At 35.7% G+C, this 24,819-nt stretch overlaps 1 protein-coding gene across 1 annotated transcript in view; it reads left to right on the top strand.

Moving 5' to 3' along the window:
- Positions 1 to 2,247: 2,247 nt before the first annotated feature.
- LOC149827620 (threonine dehydratase 1 biosynthetic, chloroplastic-like) overlaps positions 2,248 to 24,819 on the top strand; it is a 28,474-nt gene continuing 5,902 nt past the window's right edge. The window contains exons 1-4 of the mRNA XM_090018190.1: positions 2,248 to 2,762; positions 8,868 to 9,047; positions 9,418 to 9,687; positions 9,774 to 9,980. Of these exons, the coding sequence (XP_089874316.1) occupies positions 2,277 to 2,762; positions 8,868 to 9,047; positions 9,418 to 9,687; positions 9,774 to 9,980 (1,143 nt within the window). The 5' untranslated portion in view covers positions 2,248 to 2,276. The remainder of the gene's footprint in view (positions 2,763 to 8,867; positions 9,048 to 9,417; positions 9,688 to 9,773; positions 9,981 to 24,819) is intronic.

The following is a 24,819-nucleotide window of genomic DNA, read 5'->3' as shown; positions in this document are numbered from 1 at the left end:
GGTTTCTTCATGCTATCTATATGATTTTAACTTGTGATGTCCTGTCAACTCGTTACATTCACAAGTCGCCTCTACTTGACCAGCAAAGCTTTTGTGATCAAGGTATCATTTTTAATATATATATATTAAGACCTTTAAAAATCAATGGCTTATTTTTGTGTTGAAAAAACATGATCCAAAGCATGATTTCAATCAAATAAACTATGTAGAGTACATTCATATAGTTTAATTAAGAGGATACAACTTACAACCATGATTTCTAGTATTAGCATTATTCTATATATATATATATATATAATAATGCGCTGGTGCTACCTCTTTTTTCGTTCTGCCCTACTAGGCTTCTTCAAAAGTCATAGTTTTTTGTTTTTTTTCTCACCAGTGTTGTGAGAGGCGTACGCCTAAGAGGCGAGGCGCACACTCAAGGTACTGAGGCGTTGCTGTGATGCACTTAAAGTAAATATAAAAAGTTTCTAACCCAAATCATGGATTTCTGGGTTAGAAGCAGCCATGTTCACCATAATAATGATGAAATGTTTCACTAGTGCGAGGCGTTGAGTGTGATGCCACATATTTTTACGATATTTTAGATAATACCACGGATACTTGAGAGTCTCATGTTGTGAGAGGCGTACGCCTCAGAGGCGAAGCGCAGGCTCAATGCCTCCCTTCGCCTCATTGCATTTAACAACCTTGTTTCTCACCTCTAACACCATAGATGTTTTGTAGGGTTTTTTGATGATCCAAAATCAATGATTATGAAAGCATCAATTTTTCTAATTCATAAAAAAACATTTTTTCATCGAAAAACATGATCCAATAGTCTATTTTCACTAAATCAAACATGCTAAACACATCTAACGGTTCAGATTTATCATAAAACACATCAAACTATGGGTCCTAACAGGGCTGAACGAGAAAAGAGAGCCTAATACGTTCAGTATGTGTATATATATTAAAAGAATAAGTCCTCTTAAATTAGGGGACGCCCATGATTTCTCCACATGATCCCGCTCGCTAGATTTTGAAGATGGACGATCATAGGTATGATGTTGTCACCCACAGTACCTTAGCCGAGTGTTTATGCGACATAACTGAAAATGCTCAGACACGCACGGATATTGTTTTAATATTTTTTAGTAACTTTAATAACAATGCAAGAAAAAATATCCTTTTAAATATTAAAATATAAAAGATAGATTTGTATCGGTTAAAAATGAAATTTTTTGTGCCTTCGTGTCTTATTTTTCAATAGAAAAATTTTAACTTGTTCGTGGAACCCACGCTGTGTCGTACCGTATCTTTGTGAAGTGATTCTTTATTTTTGTCAATGTTTGTCAGGGTTTTCTCCTTTAAATTATAAAGAATTACGGTTTCCTCTGCACGGTTGGCGTTGCCGTGAGACTTCTGTCTTCTGCAATGGACTCCAACGCACAGACTAGATGACAGCACGAGGGTAAAGGGTCCAAGTTTGACGACTCGGAGTGGACCTACAACTCGGTTTATAAAGGTATCAGTTTGTCCCAGTATCATCGGATTAGGCCACTATTTCACTATTCCTGAGCAACACCTTTTGTTTTTTTAAAGATAAACTGGGGTTAGGCAGACCTCACCAGTTACACAATATATCATTAGGTTTTGAGCTTGCAACATTAACGTGCACTAAGCCCTCGTTGGTATCCTGAACAACAGTATTACGGATACAGAAATAATGAGAAAAATCAAATGTTATTGTCATCTGCCCTTATCGGAAGACTATGAATTCGAGTCATAGCACATGATTTCTTAAAATCCATATGATTTTTCTGATCTAAGTCAAACCGGTTCGACATAAACAAAATCTTGTTCAGCATGTTCTATTCTGTACTGGTAAGAGAAGAACCCTACTCAGTGGTGGTGTTGCTGGACTTGTGTCTTCTGCAATGGGCCCCAACTCACAGACTAAATGACAGCACGAGGTAAAGGGCCCAAGTTTGACGACTCCGAGTAGATTTATGACTCGGTTTATAAAGGTATCAGTTTGGTCCAGTATCATCAGATTAGGGCAAGGTCCGAACCGACTCGGTTAAACTTTAGAGTCCGATTCCATGTTGCTGTAGAGCGTTTTGGCGTTTGATGTCCTCAGAGTTGATTAGGAAGCTCAATCCGGTCAAAGGAGTCGTACACCGAGTCGGAAAGAGTGGACGATGCGATTCGTATCTCTAAACTCATTAATTGCCTTCACTTCTTCTCCCAACCCCTGGAAAAAAACAAAGGCCGCCTGTTCCTCCACCCAAATGGAGGCCCTCTGTTCCAACCCCCACCTCCATCTGCATCTACATTCCTTCCGTCACCAAAAGGGTGCCACACAACATGGATTTCCATCCAATACTGCCCTCCCCACCACCAAAACAGCTATCTTTGGCAACACCCACATCTCCAAACACCAATTCCTGGCGTCAGCCATCGCCAAGGGACCAGAGCTCTCTCAATCTACACCACCAACAACCCCCCTGCCCCAAGACGAGCCTCTGGTTCCTTCTGCCCCACTAAAGAAGGTCTCTTCTGATTCATTGCAGTATGAAAGTGGGTACTTGGGTGGGGTTTCAGAGAAGACCAGATCTATGGAGGAAGGTGGCGTCCCAAGTGCCTCGTCCTACTTGATCGGCACGCTATCCACCAAGGTCTACGACGTCGCGATCGAGTCGCCATTGCAGTACGCGGCGAAGATCTCTGAGAGGACCGGCGTCAATATGTGGCTCAAAAGAGAGGACCTGCAACCTGTGAGCTTCTAATTTTTCTTTTGAACTTTGGTTTATCATAGCTGGTTTGTTGAAACATGGAATTTGGTTCCGTTTTTCCTTTGGTTTTGCTACAATTGGAGGAAGAAATACGGATTCTATAAATGTAAGTGCAAGTGCATGTGCATGTTAAGCTATAGTCCACTCCCCACAATACTTTGTGTATAGTTTGAGATGGATGAATGTTTTCTTAACCGTTAGAATTATACCATGTAAATAAAAGAAAGAAGAAACTCTTTTTATGCATTTGAATTGCTTTTTGACTTGATGTTTTCTTTCAAAAGTTGTTTGTGACTTGGTTTGAGAACCCATTAACTAAGCACTTAGTTGAATTGCACAAGTTAAAGCCCCACATTGTTTATGTTGGCTTCTAAGGATTTAGTATTGGGGTGTGCGCTCTGTGATAGAGGAGAGAATAAAGAATTTGATTTAACCGGCCTGCTCGGGGGGATTTGCTGGATTCACATCCATGTATCCTGCAGAGGCGGATTAAGTAGCCTCCCCTGGGTAGCATTCCCAACCTTATGAGTCCCATTGGATTCCCAAACATGCAGGGAATCCAATGTGATGTGGGGCTCCCCATTATATCTGTGGTTAGCATTTTAAGGGCCCACTACTTAGAGTCATTAAATTCTTTAAAGAGAATTCAATGACTAATTCTGGATTCATACTTGGATCCAATCATATCTATTGTGGGTTTCAGTGTAAGACCTTATGGTCACCTTAAATCCATACCCGGATCCAACATCTCTCACATGACCATATAGGGCGAACACTCATATTATATCACAATTGCTGCATCATGTATAGCATATAGCACTTCATGATAAAACATACACAAAATAAAGTTGCACAATTCCTTAGGTTATATCAATGATGTTTTTCTCACATGTTATGGGTTATTTCTCACGTAATCATGCGAATTTTTCTATCATTATCAAGTATAAGGTTTTTCATATATGCTATGGGTTATTTTTCACATAGTCATATGGATATTTTCTTCATTTTTAAGTATGATGTTATTTTCCACGTAGTCAGGTAGATTTTTCATCATTATATGAATTATGATACTTTTCCACATATAGTATAGATTTAGCCATGAAAACATCCCTTCGTGCACTCTTTTGACATAACTATATGGGTTTCTTATAATATCAAAATTTTCATCATAATCCTTAATGTGCAATACCACATTCAAATAAATTATCGTAGGTATCACTTAGTTAGTCATGGGGTTCTTATGGCTCTTCCATGACCATACCATAAGACATCATCATGTCTTCATGCACACTAGTTGAGCAGTATGAATTTTATCAACTCATGGATTCATGATTTGCTAAACATAACAAATACTCTCACTTTTCAAAATTTCACAATAATTCATACTCTCATTATCACGTGCAATATGCTTAAATTTACATCAGGTTAACCACCACTTGATCATTTTGGATCAATATATCCATATCCAAATAGTCATAAATATGACTGACTAACACCATGTTATACTTCATGCTTAAGCTTCTTAAGGATGAAAAATGCCCTTTCATGCATTCATAAACCATATCGGAGCATGACTTATGATGATTATTTATTATCAAATAAATATATCCATATATATGTGTAAAATTATAATGCAACTCTTACTTTTCCAAATGCATTGCATTTAAGCAATATATGCATTAAGCCATGACATCATGAGGTTTTACATGAACTAGATGAACTTTTTCTTCATGATATATCTCTATCATGAGGATATCCACAAATTAGGTTGATTTTTCATTATGAAGTAAAGCATAAATTCCCATACTCAAATCCAATTTGGATATGTACCAAATCCATCTCCAATGGGAATTATCCAATTGCTATTTAGATATGCCAAAAATGATAAGCTCGTTTTAAGGCTTTAATCATTCAATAAAGACAATTAAACAATAAGCATGCTTATATATAAGTTCAGATTCATTACCGGATCCACTAAAAATATATATATCCAAATTCGTTGGATTTGTATAAGTTCATATCCAAATCCGATTTGAGATGTTATCCATCAAGTCCAATATGATTCATATTAAAATTCAAATGGATCCATACCATACATCCAACATTATACTTATTTGGATCTATCTAGATAAAAAAAGGACCCATACGTAATATATTATTATTAGGTTCAAATATCTGGCTTGTCACTATCCAGATCTACCATAAACTCTGGATCAAATATAGATCCATATCTCATATCAATGCATTATACTTTTCTGGATCCATCACAAAACCTGGATCAAATCTAGATCCATATCCCATATCTGTCAGTATATTTTCAGATCTGGCTCTGAATCAAATCTGGATCTATATCCCATATCAGGGCATTATATTATCTGGATCCAACAATAGATCCATTCAATAAGAAACTATCTATACATCAAACCATAATCAGGTTCATATCATACTATGAGTTTTTAGTTAAAACCTATTCTAAACTAGATCTCAATATTTGAAGAGAAGAATGAGAAATATATCAACAAGACAATCCAACAAGTTAGAGAAACAATCAGAGTTCACGACCTTTTTTTTTTTATATACGGGTCACTATTTCTCTAATACCTTTAGTGGACTGCACGATTTGTACTGGTCAGAGTCTCGTCAGATTTCTCGTAGACTCCAAAGATGTAAAGTCAGGTCTAACGAAAATTGGGTATACAGGGTTGAAACCCAATAAGTTCTGTAAGATGAGAGTTCTTACGTGAATAGTCAGATCTGATGTTAATGCGAGACAGATGGTGCAAGACAGGAACATATCTGATGCACTAATCAGATCCAGAATCAACGATGAAGGTGGGTAAATTTTTATTTAATATTTTTGCAATAGGAAGAGAAGAGAAACAGATCTGGAACAAATTTTGACGTTAGCGATAGGAAGAGAAGGAGATCTAGAACGAAATCAGATCTGAAATCCAAAGATTGAATTGAAATAAAAATCGATAAGAAGAGAAGCAGATCTGGAACAAAAATGAGATCTAAAATCCAAGGATTGAATCGAAATAAAGATCAGTTTTGAAATTAAAGATGGAGAAAACAAAGAGGAAAGATAGATAAAATAGAAGACAAATTTTGTTGTTGTTTTACTAACCTGGAACAGAAGGCGAATCTCTCGAGACACTTTCTGGAATCAGATTCACGCCCTTGAACTGAAGTCAAATGTGATCCCGCTCTGATACCATGAAAGAATTTATCCACCGACGTTCGGTTGATGCTAAGGAGGGAGAAGATGCATGTGAGAAAGAGGGAGGCTGCAACAACAAGTGGTACGATCCTCAACTGCAAGGACCGTGCCTTATATGTTATATTTATATTGAAATTAGATTGGGTCTGGATATTACATTATGTTACATCAGATTCAGACCCAATACAACCAATACAATGACTTTGGGATAAATACATGGATTTCGAGTCCAGACCCAAACCCGTAATGGGTACAATGATCCAGTCAGTCTTAATAAATATTTCTTAATCTCTAGCAATCTCTCAACATTTGCCCTTTCTTCTACAAGAAGTGTGGTTCGTAGTTTTTCTGAGTTTGGAGGTACATAGCCACTCAAATTATAATTTGCCAGTGATGTAACTAAATCCTTTCAATAAAGATTTCTAGCGGTATTAAATAAAAGTGAACTAGAATAAAAATACGTCTCTACTTTTTTATCCATCTTCTCCCTTCCATATGTATTGAATGATGCTTTTATCATTCTTCCCTCTACCTCTTACATTCACTTTTCTTTTCTTTTAGCATCTTCTTAGTGACTTAAAAATGGTACACTAATTATACAAGAATCAGTCATTGTCTTCCTCTTCTCATATTCATCTTGTATTTTGTTGTATTGTCTTTGCATTGCCTCATCAACTCTTCTGCATCCTGAAATGCCATGTTTTGGTATCTTTAACAAATGAGCCTTAACTCTTGTGTAAAACCCAACAAAATCTCTTTCACAAAGCTTGCATCGAAATCCCTTGTTTCCACCACCTCCTCTAGTTTTTGCAAACTTATCCACATGTGACCATTAGTGAGCCCCCATCATCATATGTTGTAGCTAACGAACTTGAATCAACATTCTCACTATAACTACAAGCAACACTAGCAGCAAAACTTACATGTGGGGATGAGGATGACATAAGTCCTTTCCCTTTATCCGTTATTTTTGTCCTGAAAACAAAAAAATGTTGTATTAAAATCAATTATGCACACAATCAATATTGAGTGCAAGGCCAATAACATATACAATAAGTTCTAAAAATATAGTAGTAGTACATATAAATAAATACCGAAAGGTACAAGAAAAATATATAACAATAACATTAATGCAACTTGATCTATCTAAGTATTTAACTAGTAACTAATAAAAATATGAGCATTCAACTAAATTTTAAGTAACAAAATCAATAATAACAATCAAATTACCCAACATTAAGTCATCAACGAATAATACACATTAGTCATTAGCATAAGCAACCATATGTCACATGGAAAACTCAGTTCGGCTGGGCTGAGTTGGGCCTGTGAAAACTCAGTTTGGCTTATTAATTGGGTTCGGTGAGCTGAGCCAGCCAGCATGTTTAGGTAAGGGCTTTGACCAGAGTTGGATCATGAAGAAAACAAGAGAGTCCGAAAAGGAGATTTGGAAAGATTCTTTCTGTACAACTCCTTTCAAACTCTTTCGACCGGCATCTCCCTCCAAATTAATCTCTATATCTTGCAAAAGCTCCAACGCCTATTTTAAAATTAGTTTTTTTTGCAAAATGGTCACTGTCATATTGGCCATTTCCAAAAAGGACGTCCCTCACTTTTTGTTAATCATTGCAAAAACATCCCTAAGGTCAACAGTAGTATGGTTTCGTGACCATAACCGTTAAAGACATATAAAATAACAGTTATGCCCTCATAGGACCATTAAAAAAAACAAAGCAAGAACTATATTTGTAAAACACTTGAAAATGGTTGCTTAAGGCAGCAAAATAATGACGGTTCCAAAGGTTCTTAGGTCTTAAATCCTTGTAGCTTCAACAATTAGAATAGAAAATATTTTTCGACAGACCCCTACCAGTTATGCCATACCATTGGGATTCGAACTTGCAACGTCCCAACAAATATATTATGTATAATGTTTATATCATATAGGTTTTACATGTAAAAACTCTTAAAAGATAGTTTTTTGAGAAAACAAGCCAGCTCGTGATCAACTCTTAACAAATCGAACTGAGTTTTCCCTAAAATGGGTAAATATTTTTTCAAAAATGGGCAACAACAGTGTTTAGTCGAGATTGAGAGAGAGAGAGAGAGGTACACAATAATAGAGGAAAAAAGGGAAAACTGGAAAGAGATTGAGAGAGACAGAGAGAGAGAGGTAGCCGAGAAGAGAGATTGAGAGAAGAGAGAGAGAGAGAGAGAGAGAGAGAGAGAGAGAGAGAGAATGCATACCTGGGTTGGAGATGGAGAGGAGGCATCGCAGGACGGTGGTAGCTCGTAGTCGTCGTCGGCGTCGAGAGACGGGTCGCAGCATCGGGATTGGGAGGAGAGGGCAAATTTTTTTTGTCCTAATTCTCCTTTCAGCCCATTTAATTGGGCTTTTTTTTAAGTCCAAAATTTAGACATTTATGACCCTAGGTGTGTTGACCGCACCAAGGGTCGGGTTGACAGCACCGGGTGTCGCGTCGACGCGTGTGCGGCACCTGGTTAGCCGAATCCCTGTGACATAGATCTCTAGTTGATTTAATAAGATTGCTTCCATCTTGGTGGCAACTTCTCAACCTTAAGTATCTTCTTTTTTTTATTAAATTTTGCTTAATTTCATTTTTCTTATTGCATAAGAAAATATGAAGAAAAAAATGGTCCAAAAGAGCCGATTCAAAAGTTAATGGAGTAAAAGTGCATAAGCACTATTCTATGGAAAATATATGTACTTGTTACAGTAAAAGTTTGTGCTTATAATTTGTTCAATACTTTATTAAACCACCCTTCCTTTTCATGTTCTTCTCCCTCAGGAATGTTACTAGTTCTCAATGTTTGTATATATACTAATTCATGGTATGGATTTATAGGTCTTCTCATTTAAGTTGCGTGGAGCTTATAATATGATGGCCAATCTTTCAAAAGAACAATTGGACAAAGGAGTTATCTGCTCATCTGCTGGAAACCATGCCCAAGGTGTTGCATTGGCTGCACAAAGATTGAATTGTCATGCAGTGATTGTTATGCCTGACACCACTCCAGAAATTAAGGTTTTCTTTTTCCTTCTTCAATGATTTATGACAGTGTCTGCAATTCAATACTTGGCATGTTTACTGCTGTTTATCCATTTAAAATTGTGTGCTGGAGACCTATCTAACTGGCATTCCACTGAATCCAGCTTGACCTTTGTCCATGTGGAATTATGGACTCAAGGTTTCCTCCAGTCAATAAAACTCGAGTCACCTGGGTGGCTCAGTGACTTGACCTTGGCCACTTGATCTGGTAATTAGCATGATTTGAAGTTGCTTATGAGATTGGCCTGATTTTTAACTCCACCAGTGCTGATATATGGTAGATGCATATGTTTTGGTTCCATGCTAAGCAATTGAAATTTAAAATGTGTTGGTTTCTTTTTCACAGTGGAAGTCTGTTGAGCATTTAGGTGCAACCGTGGTTCTTGTGGGGGACTCATATGATGAAGCACAATCATATGCTAAGCAGAGATGTGAACAAGAAGGCCGAACGTTCATACCTCCATTCGATCATCCACATGTCATTGTGGGCCAAGGAACAATTGGGATGGAAATTGTTAGGCAAATGAAGGGCCCTCTACATGCAATTTTTGTGCCTGTAGGTGGTGGTGGACTAATAGCTGGAATTGCTGCTTATGTCAAGCAGGTCAAACCAGAGGTCAGCAAACCAAGCGAGCTGTTAACTATTGTCACCATCTTGTCTCTTCTTTTTTATTATCAAAATGATTGGGTACATCTGCTCAGGTAAAGATAATTGGAGTTGAGCCTTTTGATGCAAATGCAATGGCATTATCCTTATATCATGGCCAAAGAATCATGCTGGAGCAAGTTGGAGGCTTTGCAGATGGTGTGGCAGTCAAAGTAGTTGGGGAAGAGACCTTCCGCTTGTGCAGGGAGTTGCTAGATGGGGTGGTTCTTGTTAGTCGTGATGCCATATGTGCGTCCATTAAGGTGATACTGCTTTTCTTTGGCTTACTTAGTTTTTACTTTTTAGTACCTTTTTAATGTTCTTGTATTACATATTTTCTGTAATTAATCATTTGAAATGACCAGATGATTCCTTCATGTGAAATGAAGTTTACAGTTAATGGGCTCTGTAGAGATGTCAGCTTTGGTGTTTTATTACATTTTTATTTTTGGTTAGGGAACTTACTCAGCACCATACAATTGTAGATATATCAATAACAAACATGGTATGCTGGGACCTTACATGCTTATGCTGGTGGGTAGAGTGTCAAATTTCACAAATGCTGCTCTCAGATCTATGCCTATGGGCAGGCACTACTATAAAAAACTGATAATATGTGCACTCTGTTCCTATGTGCCATGGCCCTGTGAAAATATCGTCAAGATGATCAAGTTCAAAGATGACTTGATTAACCCACCAAATTCTCAATTGAAAATATGTGCACAAAGGCACAAAATAATACTCACAAAAGAGCACAAATGTACAAAGGCATGAAAATAATTTATTAATGAGAGAGAGAGAGAGCCTTACAAAACATTGAATTTACAAGGGGGAAGACCCCTTATTTATACACAAGAGAGGACCCAAGGAGGGGCTCCCATATAGACGTTGGAGCCCTTTCAAGGCCCAACGTCTATATGGTGGGCCCCTCAATGATGAAAAAGAAAAAATAAAGAAAAAAGAAAACAAAAAAAAGAAGAAAGCATATTCAAAGTGAATAAGTGAAATTATAATTTTACCCCTAGAGGGTATTACAAAAATTTTATATATATATATATATATATATATATATATATATATATATATATTACAATTTAACATCCCCTCTCAAACTTACGGTGCAACGGCCGAAAGTTTGCCAAGAAAAAAATTGAATCTAAGAGAACAAAGCGCCTTAGTAAAAAAGTCAGTCAGTTGATATTCTGACCTTACATAAGGTAGATCTATGACTTTCTTTAGATATTCTTCTCTGACATAGTGGCAGTCCATCTCGATATGCTTCGTGCGCTCATGAAAAGTCTGATTCTTGGCAATATATATTGCACTCTTATTATCATCACAACTTCGTGGGTCCTTGAACATGAACCTCTGACAGGGATACCTTTTGTTGTTTCTTGCATCTCCAAAAAATTAATGATTCACCTAAGAACACATAAAAATCAGTTGTGGAGTGACGATTATTTAGATCACCTTCCCAATCAGGGTCAGTATAAGCAATTAAATTTAATTCAAAAGATGAAGATAAAAATACTCCCTTATTTATGGATCCCTTTATATATCTTATAATTCAAAGAATTGCACTCATATGAACTAATGTAGGAGCATGCTATAATTGACTTGCAACATGTTCAGCATGAGAAATATCAGGTCTAGTGATGCTAAGATACATCAATGATTCAACAAGTTGCTTGTATGGAGCGGGATCTTTTAGAATAACTCCATCATCAATCTTTAACTTTGTTCCTACCACTTCAGGGGTTTTACAAATTTTATCATCTGTAATTCTTAACATGTCAATAATCTCAAATGCAAGTTTAGTTTGCGACACGAAATAACCCCTGTGAGAGTATGCAACTTCTATGCCCAAAAAGTATGTCAAAAAGTCTGAGTCTGACATTTCAAATTTTTTTGTTAATATAGACTTGATACTCTTAATCCCTTTAATATCATCACCTGTAATTAGCATATCATCAACATATAATAATAAAATCACGATTCTTGCATTGGATTTTTTGGGAGCTTGTTTTAAACCATAAAGAGCTTTTCGCAGACGAAGAACTTTATCTGTAGAAACATCTATACTTGGAGGAGCATTTTGTTAAAATATATGTAATCATATATACATATATATGTATATATATACATATATATATGCATTTATCTCATCATACCCGATAAAGGGTATTTGTGTAATTCTGCTCATTAGGGGCATTTTAGTCTTTTTACATCTTTTTATTTTACATTTTCTTTTTCCTTTTTATTTTTCATTTATTGTAAAATGCATTTAATGCATTGCATTGAGGGTCCCAACCAAAGGAGTCGTTGGACCTCCAACGGTCACAAATGTGACCGTTGGGGGCCCAACGAATCCCTTTTGGGTCTCCCAATGTTCTCTCTCTCTCTCTCACTCTTTCTCACTCCTTTTTGTATAAATAGAGGGGTATTCCCCCATGTAAGGGATGGCCTTTTAGGCCCTCATTCAATAAAACATATGTAACTTATGCCTCTTCGTAGGCTTATTGTGGTGTCCCTTAGTGGACCATTTTGTTATTCCCCATTGTGGGGTTGTGTTTATCCAATGTTGGACCTTATGAATGCATTATGCATTCTTGCAATTCATTTCTGCATACTTTCTTACATGGTATGAGAGCTCGGTTATAATCAAGCTAGTCCTTTGGTGCATCAGAAAGCGTGATGTTCAAAAAATCGAAAAAAATGGTGAAGTTTTTGTTACCTCTTTTCTTTCTCTATGTTTTGATGAAGCGTTTGTTATCTCTTATCTCTCTTCCTTCTATTTGGGATTACTTGGCATGTATTCTTACACTTTTCAAGTATTTAGCCCATGCATTACACATGACAAAAACACTTGTTTTTTTTTCTACCATTGAATATATATATATAGATATATATGTAAACATATATACATATGTAGTATGTTTTGAAAGTAAATATATGGAAATGTATGTTTTTTTTTCTAAAATAGTATTTTAACCGTCCTTAAACTTATTTAAGGAAACTAGATATATGTAGTATGTTTTGAATCTTGAAGCCTTTTTTTGAAAATAACTCTAATATATATATATATATATATATACATATATATACATAATGTATATATATATATAACCATGAATTATTTATTCTAGATGTTTCATCAATCATTGTCTTATTTTATAAAATATAAACTTGTTTTTCACATATATATATGATAATCGTCAAAATACAATTTGTATTTCATCCTTGATAGACATGCATATTCATGTTTAAAATTCTTGATTTGTTACATGCTTAAAAATGTAAAATTTTATATAATCATTTGCATATATGCTTAAACTTGATTAAAAGCATGTTTATTTTATGAGACATATGGCTTTAATTATTGCATGAGTGCTTTTTCTATGAGAATGTATGCACTTAGTCTCTCATATTGTTTCTTTTATCTATGCATATGCCTTGGTTCCTTGTTAAAACTCTCTTGTGTCATTTTTTGAAAATATGTATTTTTGTATTACAATTAATAGCATTAAGATGTTCTCAATGTTTGAGAATGGTTCTAGATTTTTCATCTCTAGATTGTCGTGAATACATTTTGATAACCGTTTTGTAGTGCTTGTTAAGCATTCTTTTACATAAATAAAATTGTTTATTCATTTGTGTTGTTCCTCTTTTACCCTTTTTATGGGTTTTGCTTAAAGTGTTTTTAGACACCTCCTTTTGAGTGTTCGAAGAACTTTTGTGGAAGACCACCTTTTGCTTCATTACATGATAACTCAATGTTCTCTAAAATGTGATTGCATTATGATAAATGATTTCATAACCTTCTTTTGGCTTCATCCCTTAGTGGGTGTGTGTAGTCGCACTTTATGTGCATGTTTATTGGTTCATTATTGAACCTATTGCATTCAAAATCATCTTCTTGTGTGGGCTCTATCCCACTTTAATGAGATATTTTCTCTATTTTATGTATGCTTTTTTTAGCATGTTGTATTATGAGAGCTTTTGTGAGCTTCCTCTTCTTACATGATATAGAAATTTCATATGCATTATTTGCTTAATGTTTCATGATAAGTCTTTTTTGGTGTAAATTAAAGAATTGATCATGATTAAGCATAATTCGTGTTTATGCAAAATTGTTGTTATGAGACATATTGTTGTGATTGATTATATTGGACCTTTGATTCGATTTTTTAATCGGTCTTCTTTGTAAAAACTTCTATTTGGAAAATGATTCCTTAAGTGTTTATTGCCTTTTTGTGGCATTTATATTTGTCCATCACATGTTATTTAATGCGTCATTTGTTTGGCCTTATTATTGTTATATTAAAGATGTTTGTTAAGGTGAGTTATGTGCATCTCGTGTTATGTCATTTTAGGTTGTCAACTTGTAGTTTGACCCTAAAATGACTTGTTATGTGATCTCTGATTATGAGTGTGTCACTCATTTATTTTTTGCCATTGTTCCTATGGATGCTCTTAATTATGTGAACCTGTGATGGATATATGATGGTTGGAACCTTAAATGTTTTAACGTATATTAAAATCAATGTTTTATTTGTTATATGTTTGTCATTACAAGTCTTATTGCCTCAAAAGTCTTCTCCTTTTATAACTCTTATCTAAGTGTCATCATATGTAGACAAGATTTTTATTACACCTTTGTGTGTCGGTAGCCCTTTGTTGGTTTTTTTCTCTTGGTCTAGTAGCTGAATACACTTGTCTTGAGTGTTATTATATGTAGACAAGGCACGTTGATTCACACCATGGTGTGTGATTTTAGTCCATGTTGGCATTTGTGTCCTTGTTCTAGTCGTTGAGATGTATGCCCATGATTGACTTCTTTCACTCATTTTAAGTGCCATTTTATGTAGACAAGATATGTATTGTGTTTTAGCCCATGGTTGGCTTGATTCTCTTGTTCTAGTAGCTGAACATACTTGATTTTGAGTGTCTTTTTATGAAGACAAGAGATGTTTTTGGTCCATATTGGCGTGTATTCTCTTGTTCTTGTCGTTGATACACTCATTTCAAGTATTATTACATGTAGACAAGGGGTGTTTATATACACCTTTGTGTGTGTCTTTTGGCCTTTAATGGCATTGTGATTATGTTCTTGTTCTAGTAGCTTATACACTTGATTTGTGGGTTTTGGAGGACTAATGATGTAATTGCTTGTAGTGGATGAACTATTGTTGAAATTTGTGAAATTTTATTCATATTTTGTCTTTTAAAGATACAAGTAAATCATATCATTAATATGCATATTTTAAAATCAAATTGATTTTTTGGCATTTAATCTACATATTAAGTGCTTATGGTTTTGGCCACCTTTTATATTTGATATGCAAAATGAGTTTTTATAATTGCAATCATTTGAGTGAGATGTTCCTAAATGTGTAAGGTTCTCTACTAAAATAACACTCATTATTTTGCCTCTTAAGTGGACTTGAATCTTTTTGAACTTTTGTGTTTTATACACTCCTTTTATGCTCTTGACTCTTGGGTGGATGTTTTTTAGATCATATTCTTGCAAGTTCACATATGGCATTTGTTTGGCATAGAATTTCTTCTCTTTAAGATGTGAGAGAAATCATTAACTCATCTTTTGTTGATAAAATGTCTCCCTATTGGTGATCTATATGTGTTAAACATGCTTTCTTTCGTATGCTCTTGTACACATTCCCTTGGGAGCAATTTGTTCTTATGTGAACATTGTCTTCTTAGATATATTTCTAATACATGAAATTTTTTACTTGATCTTAATACAAATCTCATATTTTGTGTGTCTTTGTGCACTTGTGAGTGTTCTCCGTGCACACACTCCTTACTTCTAAATATTGATAAAACCCTTTGTAAGAATGATTTTGGGAGCCTTAGTGCTCACCTATTATAAGAAATTCAATCTTTTGCATTTGTAGGTGTCCCATTTGTACCTTTGAGTACTTTTATTCAAGTGTTCTTGGTGTGTCTTTGCACACGTATTCCTTTGTGGTGTTGGTGCTTGAAGTGCAGATCTTTGAAGGCATTTTTACATGGTTCTTGGAGATGTTTTTGGTCAAATGTTCTTAGTGTGGCCTTTGTGCACTTATCTTTCTTCAAGAACTTAGTGTGTTCTATCAATATTTAAGGTTAATTTGTGTTTTGCATAAATACTCAATCAAAATGCATAAATTATCTTTTGAATCATTGTCCTTCTTAATCAATGTTATGGTCTATTGTCCATTTTTTGATATCTTTTATTTGATTAAGATACAAAGGTACTTTTTACTTGGAGTTCTTTTGGCTTGTTCCACAGGATCTTAAAGATGGGATGAATGAAGCATCTATGATACATCGTGAAAGGAGCTTGAGGATGATCATTAAAGACAGTTAAAGGCTGACAGATGTAAAGTTCTTTCACCTTTTGTATCTTCAAACTTCTCGTTATCCCCACGCAAAGTTTGAGGGGGGGTGTTAAAATATATGTAATCATATATACATATGTATGTATATGTTAAATTATATACCTAATCATTCAATGTAATATATATATTTTATATATATAAGGTAATACATATACATATATTAATATATATATGTATATGTATCTACTTATTATATATATAAAATATATATTTCTGTTTTGTTTAGCCGTAGGGGTAGATTAGTCTTTTCCTCCATTCTACGCATATTCAATTTATGAATGTGATTGTAATTTATTTTAGTTTTCTTTTTCTTTTATTTTTTATTTTCTTTTATGTAAGGTACCTTGGGGGGCCCACTAACATAGACGTTGGGCCCTCTCCAACGGTCACATTTGTGACCGTTGGAGGGGCTCCAACGTCTATGAGTGGAGCCCCTCCAAGGCCCCTCTTGTGTTGTTATAAATAGGGGTTTCACCCCTTTGTATTTCTTATGGCTTTGAGTCAAAGCCCAAGTTCTCAATAAATCGATTCCATTGTTTTTATGCCTTTGTGCATTTGTGAGTTATTTGTGAGTTGTGCCTTTGTTCTCAAGTGTTCTTATCGTGCATTCGTGGTGGGTTTATTATCAAGAATATTAAGGTATTGATATTAGTATCTTATTAGAGATACTTTCACATGGTATCAGAGCCTCGTTGGAAGGAGGAGGATCGTGCATCTCGTCTCTTGTGAAGTACCTCGAAAAACATGTCCTCAAGCTAGTAAAGTTTTAAGTAAAGCATTTGCTTCAGGCAATATTTTAGAAGCAACTTTTGTCAAGAAAAGTTTGAAAAACCATTAAGGTACACATTATTTTTCATATTTTCTTCTCTCTAATGGGTGAAAAAGACTCCCACTTCTCCCTTGGGTTTAAACTTAGTGGTTCGAACTACCATGTGTGGGCCGGCAATATGGAAGCCCATATCAAAGGGAAAGGCCTTTGGGGTTACGTTCAAGGTTCCATATCGAAACCCGAACCCAAACTTTCTATTATAGAGAAAGGGAAAATTAAGATTCTTGATGGAGAAGATAGACAAAAGGCCTTAGAAGAATATTCCAAAAAGCATGAGTGGAAAATGAAGAACTTCAAAATATTGTCTTGGATTTTTTCATCCGTCGAAACCAAGATCAATGCCAACATCATTAAGTTTAAAAGGGCCTTCGAAGCTTGGTTGTACCTTGAAAAAATGTATACTTCAAGGGACTTGTCTCACAAATACTATCTCCAAAAGAAAGCCTTGACTCTTCAACAAAATGATTCATCTATTCGGGAATATTTTGTCGAATTATCATCTATTTGGGATGAGCTTGCCATGCTCGAACCAAAATGGAGCGGAGAAGCTATTGAATTAAGGCACAAACAACTAGAGGAAGATCGATTTTTCAACTTCCTAAATGGTCTTAGACCCGAATTTGAGCAAATTTGGTCCTCTCTTCTATCCGCTTTCACATCCCCCTCTATTGAAGATGTCATCACCAAGCTAAGTGGTGAGGAAACACGTATGGGGATCAGTAAAAATAACCCAAGCATTCTTGCTACACCTTCTCAAAGTGATTATGAAGTGGTTAATGCTGTGTCAAGACCCGAAAATAATTTGAAGACCTACAAACCGCCCCATTTCAAAAATCAAGGACAAAATGATCGATATGGCAAGAGAGATTATAGCAAATTAACTTGTCATTTTTGTAAAGAACCGGGACATATCAAACCCAATTGTCCCAAATGGAAGAAATTTCTTGCCGCGGCTTTAGCATCCCAATCGGAGGAACGGCCTTCGACATCAAATGAACCTCTTTCGCTTCATCAAATTATGGATGCTCTTCAACCTCTTCTCAAAGGAGACATTTCTGGAGCCGCTATGTCATCATCTTCTTCTCTTGGTAAGACATCTTGGCTACTTGATTCCGGTGCTTCGTTTCATATGACTCCAAGCCATTGTTTTCTTTCTGATTATTCTAAAAATTGTCTTCCATCTTTTGTCTCAACGGCGGATGGAACACCTCTTGAAATTAAAGGAATGGGCAATTTTGAAAAACAAGACTTCTTTATCCCAAAAATTCGTCTTATACCAAAACTAAACTTAAATTTACTTTCCGTTTCTCAACTCTCGGACTGTGGTTGCGATATAAAATTCTCTTCTGATAAATGTTGGATACAGGATCGCCAGTCCGGGAAGTTGATTGGGGAAGGCTCTAGGAGAGGAGACCTCTACTATGTTGATTTTCTTAAAATTCCCAAGAATCAATTTTGTAATGTTGCTCAAAACAAAGATATTCATGTATGACATAAGAGATTGGGTCATCCCAACATTGTTAAAATCTCTTATTTGCCTTTTATTAAGCATCTTTGTAATGAAAATTTTGTTTGTAATGAATGTATTCTTGGAAAAATGAGAAGTCTTCCTTTTCCTCAAAGATCCATGTTTACAACAAAACCTTTTGAAATCGTTCACTTCGATGTATGGGGTCCGGCTCCGGTGATATCCAAGGGAGGTTTCTCTTACTATGTTATCTTTGTGGACGACTTCACTAGGTTTAGTTGGATATATTTTCTTAAACATAAACATGAAGTTTTTTCAACTTTTAAAACATTTCATATGATGGTTTTAAATCAATTCAATGGAAATTTAAAAATTCTTAGAACCGATTCGGGTGGCGAATACCTTTCTAATGAATTCAAAAGCTATCTTGAAAATTATGGAATTCTCCATCAAAAGTCTTGTCCTAAAACCCCCTAACAAAATGGGTTGGCTGAACGAAAACATAGGCATATTATTGAAACCACACGAACTTTGCTCATTTCCCAAAATATTCCGAAAAAACTTTGGGCGGAGGCCGCTCTTACTTCTGTCTATCTCATAAATAGACTTCCATCTAAAAACTTGAACAAGATTTCCCCATTTGAAAAATTATACGAAAAAGAACTTGATTATAGCAGGTTAAGGGTTTTTGGATGTAAATGTTTTGTCCTTACTGATAAAAATGACAAACTCTTCCCTAAGGCCATTCCTTGTGCCTTTCTTGGTTATTCTGAAACTCATAAAAGCTTTCGTTGTTATGATGTTAAAAGTGATAAACTATATGTTTCCAGAAATGTAAGCTTCTTGGAAAATATTAGTGGTTTCGAAAAACTTGAAACTAATGACGAGAATATAGACTATTCTTTTCTGTTTGATTTATTAATTGAAGATGATGATACTAGTGATGATGAAACAAATCAAAATGACTTGAATAATAATGAAACTCATTCTGATCAACACATCAATGAAGAATCACATAGAGATCTTATAACCTACTCTCATAGAGATAAGAATACTTTTAGAAGTGCCCTCGAAAGATATGATAGTGAGTCTACCCCTTCAAGTGAAGGAAATCTTCGTAGGACCGAAAGATCAAGAAGACCCCCCTCTAGGTTCATCTCATATGAGTCCTTTTCACCAAAATATAGAGCATGTCTAAGTGTCATTCACTCGTACACAGAACCTAGGGATTTCGAGGAAGCACGAAAATGCCCGGAATGGATAGTCGCTATGAATAATGAACTTGAAGCCCTAAAGAAAGCAAAGACCTGGGAGTTTCAAGACCTTCCTAAAGACAAGAAAGCAATAGGGTGTAGATGGGTATTTAAAGTCAAAACTAAGAGTGATGGGTCTCTTGAGAGATATAAGGCCCGCTTAGTTGCAAAAGGATATGGTAAAAAATATGGGATTGATTATGAGGAGACTTTTGCCCTCGTTCTCGAATGGTCACCGTCCGATGTCTTATAACCGTTGCTTCAATCAATAAATGGAACATCTATCAGATGGATGTTAAGAATGCGTTTTTAAACGGAGATCTAAACGAAGAAGTATATATGGATGCTCCTCTTGGAATGGAGTATCCTAAAGGAAAAGTGCTTCGTCTTCGGAAAGCACTTTATGGTTTAAAACAAGCTCCCAAGGCTTGGTATGATAGGTTTAACTCCGTAATGTTAGAAAATGATTTTTCATCCTACTTTACTGATACTGCTTTGTTTGTTAGAAAATCTAATGCAGGGATTGTTATTCTACTACTTTATGTGGATGACATGCTTATAACTGGGAGCGATTCTAAAGGGATTAAAAGCATAAAATCCATTTTAAAGGATAAGTTTGAAATGTCTGACTTAGGCTTCTTAACTTATTTTTTGGGTATTGAGGTAGCTTACTCTCATAGAGGATATTTTTTGTCTCAAACTAAGCTTGCATCTGAGATTATTGACAGGTCAGGTATTACAGATGATAAAATTTGTGAAACTCCTGCTATAGTAGGAGCTAAAATCAGTGTTTTAAAACTCGCCGAGTCAACTCGTTGACTCGGCTGACTCGGCTCGGCTCGCCCCTCCAGCGAGTCAACCCGGCAAGGCAAACTCGGTTTGCCAAAACTCGGGCTTGACTCGGCCTGACTCAGGCGAGTTTTGTGATGTTTGAAATTTGTTTTTTGAGTTCCAAATTACAGTTTTTTGAGTTTTGGATGCCTATGGGAAGTCGCATTTAGGTTTCATCATCCATTTGTTATGTGAACAAGCATTGTACATATTCAAATATTAGTAGTCTTTTTATAGTTGTGCCATTAATATATTTCCTGCATAGTTTTATACATGAGAAAATTGCTTATTTATGTTGATATTGGGCATTTTGTAAACTTTCAATATGCACATATATCCCTGTTTTACATTTATGGATTTGTTAGAGAGGGAATTAAAACTTTTAAAACAAGCTAGCATATATGATTGGCCATTTTAGGAACCTTAGGTAGTAGCAGACTGAACTCATGGTGACTAAATCCTCTAATTCAAGTCATGAATTAGTCAAAGTGCTTGTATAGATATCAAATTCAATTATTCAAGCAAACCTCTATAGCTCTTTGCAGTTGTTTTTATATTCTTATAGACATTTGGAGACTATGTTTACTCAAAAACATGGTTTCAGACAAATTATATATTGTTTTTTTTTTAAAATCAAAAGTTAACAAAACCCGGTCTGAGTCACCGAGTTGACCCGCCGAGTCACGAGTCAATAAAGAACGAGTCGAGTTCCGAGTCACGGGTTTTAAAACCTTGGCTAAAATGAAGATTGATGATGGTGTTCCTCTCTCTGATCCTACTCCCTACAGGCAACTAGTAGGATCGTTGATGTACCTAAGTATCACCAGACCAGATATCTCACATGCGGTGCATACGGCAAGTCAGTTTGAGCATGCACCAACTTCTGTTCACATGGGTGCTATCTTACGTGTCGTAAGATACCTAAAGCACACTATTAATAAGGGAGTTTTTCTGTCTTCTTCTTCTTCTGAGTTAAGATTAATTGCTTATACTGACTCTGATTGGGGAGGTGACCCAAATAACCGTCACTCCACCACTGGTTTTTGTGTATTCTTAGGAGACTCATTAATCTCATGGAGATGTAAGAAGCAGCAAAAGGTGTCTCTATCATCAACTGAAGCGGAATATCGTGCCATGACAACTACTATCATGAAAATTGTTTGGATTCATCAGTTGTTGGAAGACATGGGGATCACTATTGAAGGGCCTACTAAGCTTTGCTGTGACAACAAAAGTGCGATTTATATTGCTAAAAATCACACTTTTCATGAGCGGACCAAACACATAGAGATGGATTGTCACTACGTTCAGGAGGCGTACCTCAAAGGAATCATTGACCTTCCATATGTCACGTCCGAATATCAATTGGCGGACTTCTTCACTAAAGCCTTGTGTGCTCCGCGTTTCAACTTTCTTCTTAGCAAACTCTCGGGTCATCCTGCCCTAGGTTTGAGGGGGGGTGTTAAATTATATACCTAATCATTCAATGTAATATATATATTTTATATATATAAGGTAATACATATACATATATTAATATATATGTATATGTATCTACTTATTATATATATAAAATATATATTTCTGTTTTGTTTAGCCGTAGGGGTAGATTAGTCTTTTCCTCCATTTTACGCACATTCAATTTATGAATGTGATTGTAATTTATTTTAGTTTTCTTTTTCTTTTATTTTTTATTTTCTTTTATGTAAGGTACCTTGGGGGGGCCACTAACATAGACGTTGGGCCCTCTCCAACGGTCACAAATGTGACCGTTGGAGGGGCTCCAACGTCTATGAGTGGAGCCCCTCCAAGGACCCTCTTGTGTTGTTATAAATAGGGGTTTCACCCCTTTGTATTTCTTATGGCTTTGAGTCAAAGCCCAAGTTCTCAATAAATCGATTCCATTGTTTTTATGCCTTTGTGCATTTGTGAGTTATTTGTGAGTTGTGCCTTTGTGCACAAGTGTTCTAAAGTGTTCTTATTGTGCATTCGTGGTGGGTTTATTATCAAGAATATTAAGGTCTTGATATTAGTATCTTATTAGAGATACTTTCACAGTATATATCTCATCATACTCGATAAAGGGTATTTGTGTAATTCTGCTCATTAGGGGCATTTTAGTCTTTTTACATGTATTTTATTTTATATTTTCTTTTTCTTTTTTATTTTTCATTTATTGTAAAATGCATTTGCGATAGTGATGGATGAGCTTACGAGATCAATTCAAGAAAATGTACCGTGGTGTATGTTGTTTGCTGATGATATTGTTTTGATTGATGAGTCTAGAGCTGGGGTTAATGCTAAGTTAGAATTATGGAGACAGACATTGGAAGCTAGAGGTTTTAAGTTGAGTAAGAGTAAGACTGAATATATGGAATGTCGGTTTAGTAAGCAACGAAGTAGTGATGGGAGTGTAGTGAAGCTTGGTGAGCAAGATATACCGGTGAATGATTATTTCAAATATTTGGGATCCATCATTCAAAAGTATGGAGAAATTGATGGAGATGTAAATCATAGGATAAAGGTTGGGTGGATGAAATGGAAAAGTGCTACTGGAGTGCTGTGCGATCGTAGAATGCCATTGCGGTTGAAGGGAAAGTTTTATAGGACGACTATTAGACCCGCTTTACTATATGGTACGGAATGTTGGGCTGCCAAGAGACATCATATTCAAAAAATGAGTGTAGCTGAGATGCGGATGCTTAGGTGGATGTGTGGAAATACAATAAAAGATAAGATTCGGAACGAAGAGATACGTAAGAAGGTAGGTGTTGCACCCATTGAAAATAAGATGCGAGAGAATCGTTTACGGTGGTTTGGACATATTCGGCGAAGGCCTAATGATGCTCCAGTTAGAAGGTTGGAGAAATGGGAAAATATATTAGTTAAAAGAGGTCGGGGTAGGCCTAGGAAGACTTGGATGGAGATGATAGGAAAGGATATGAATGCTTTGAACCTCACCAAGGACATGGCGTTGGATAGAAATGATTGGAGGAAAAGGATTCATGTGGAAGACCCAAAATGAATTTCTTTTTTGGTTCATATCGCTGACCCCAATTGTTTTGGGATGAAGGCGTAGTTGTTGTTGTTGTTGTTGTATTGTAAAATGCATTTAATGCATTGTATTGGGGTCCCAACCAAAGGAGTCGTTGGACCCCCAACGGTCACATTTGTGACCGTTGGGGGCTCAACGAGTCCCTTTTGGGCCTCCCAATGTTCTCTCTCTCTCTCCTTTTTGTATAAATAGAGGGGTATTCCCCCATGTAAGGGATGGCCTTTTAGGCCCTCATTCAATAAAGCATATGTAACTTATGCCTCTTCGTAGGCTTATTGTGGTGTCCCTTAGTTGACCATTTTGTTATTCCCCATTGTGGGGTTGTGTTTGTTCAATGTTGGACCTTATGAATGCATTATGCATTCTTGCAATTCATTTCTGCATACTTTCTTATACATTTATATAGACTTCTTCATTTAGGTCTCTATTTAAAAAGACATTTTTAACATTCATTTACTATATGTTCAATTTTTTAATTGAGGCAATAGTAATAAGGCACCTAACAGTGACCATACACGCAACAAGAGCAAAAGTTTCATCGTAATCTATTTCATATTCTTGACTATACCGTTTGGCAACTAAACGTGCTTTATACCTTTCAAGAGACCCATCACTTTTGGTCTTGACCTTAAAAACCCACCTACATCCTATTGTCTTCTTTCCACTAGGTAGATCTTAAAATTCTCAAGTTTTAGCCTTTCTAAGATCTCTATGTTTATTGTCTATGGCTTCCCTTCATTCTACAATTTTCTTGGCTTCTTCAAAGTTTTTAGGTTCCACATATGAATGAATGACACTAAGGCATGCTTTAGGCGAAAATGATTCATAGGATATAAATCTAAAAGGAATTCTTTTAGCTCTTTCGGTCCTACGAGGATTTAGATTATTTGTAGAGGTAGGCTCACTAGTTTCACTATATTTCTCAATTGCACTTCTAAAAGTGTTTCTATCTCTATGTGTATAGGTCATAGGTTCATTAGATGTTCTCACTTCAGTAGGTTGTTCAAGAGATTGATAATGAGAATTGTTATTCTCTTCTATATTTTCATTGTCACTAAGAGCATCATTATCTTTATATAGCATTTCATCATCACTAGAAATATCATTTCTAGATAACAATTCAAACAAAAAAGAATAATCCATATTATCTTCATGAGGTTCATATTCCTGAAAACCACTAACACTTTCTAGAAAGGTTGCATTTCTAGAAACATATAATTTATCATTTTTAACATCATAGCATCTAAAACCTTTTTGTGTTTCGA

The sequence above is a fragment of the Nuphar pumila genome, chromosome 10 (assembly GCF_984573655.1).
Source record: "Nuphar pumila chromosome 10, dmNupPumi1.hap1.1, whole genome shotgun sequence".
In the NCBI taxonomy this organism is placed as follows: domain Eukaryota; kingdom Viridiplantae; phylum Streptophyta; class Magnoliopsida; order Nymphaeales; family Nymphaeaceae; genus Nuphar; species Nuphar pumila.
This window is presented reverse-complemented; position numbering and strand designations above follow the sequence as displayed.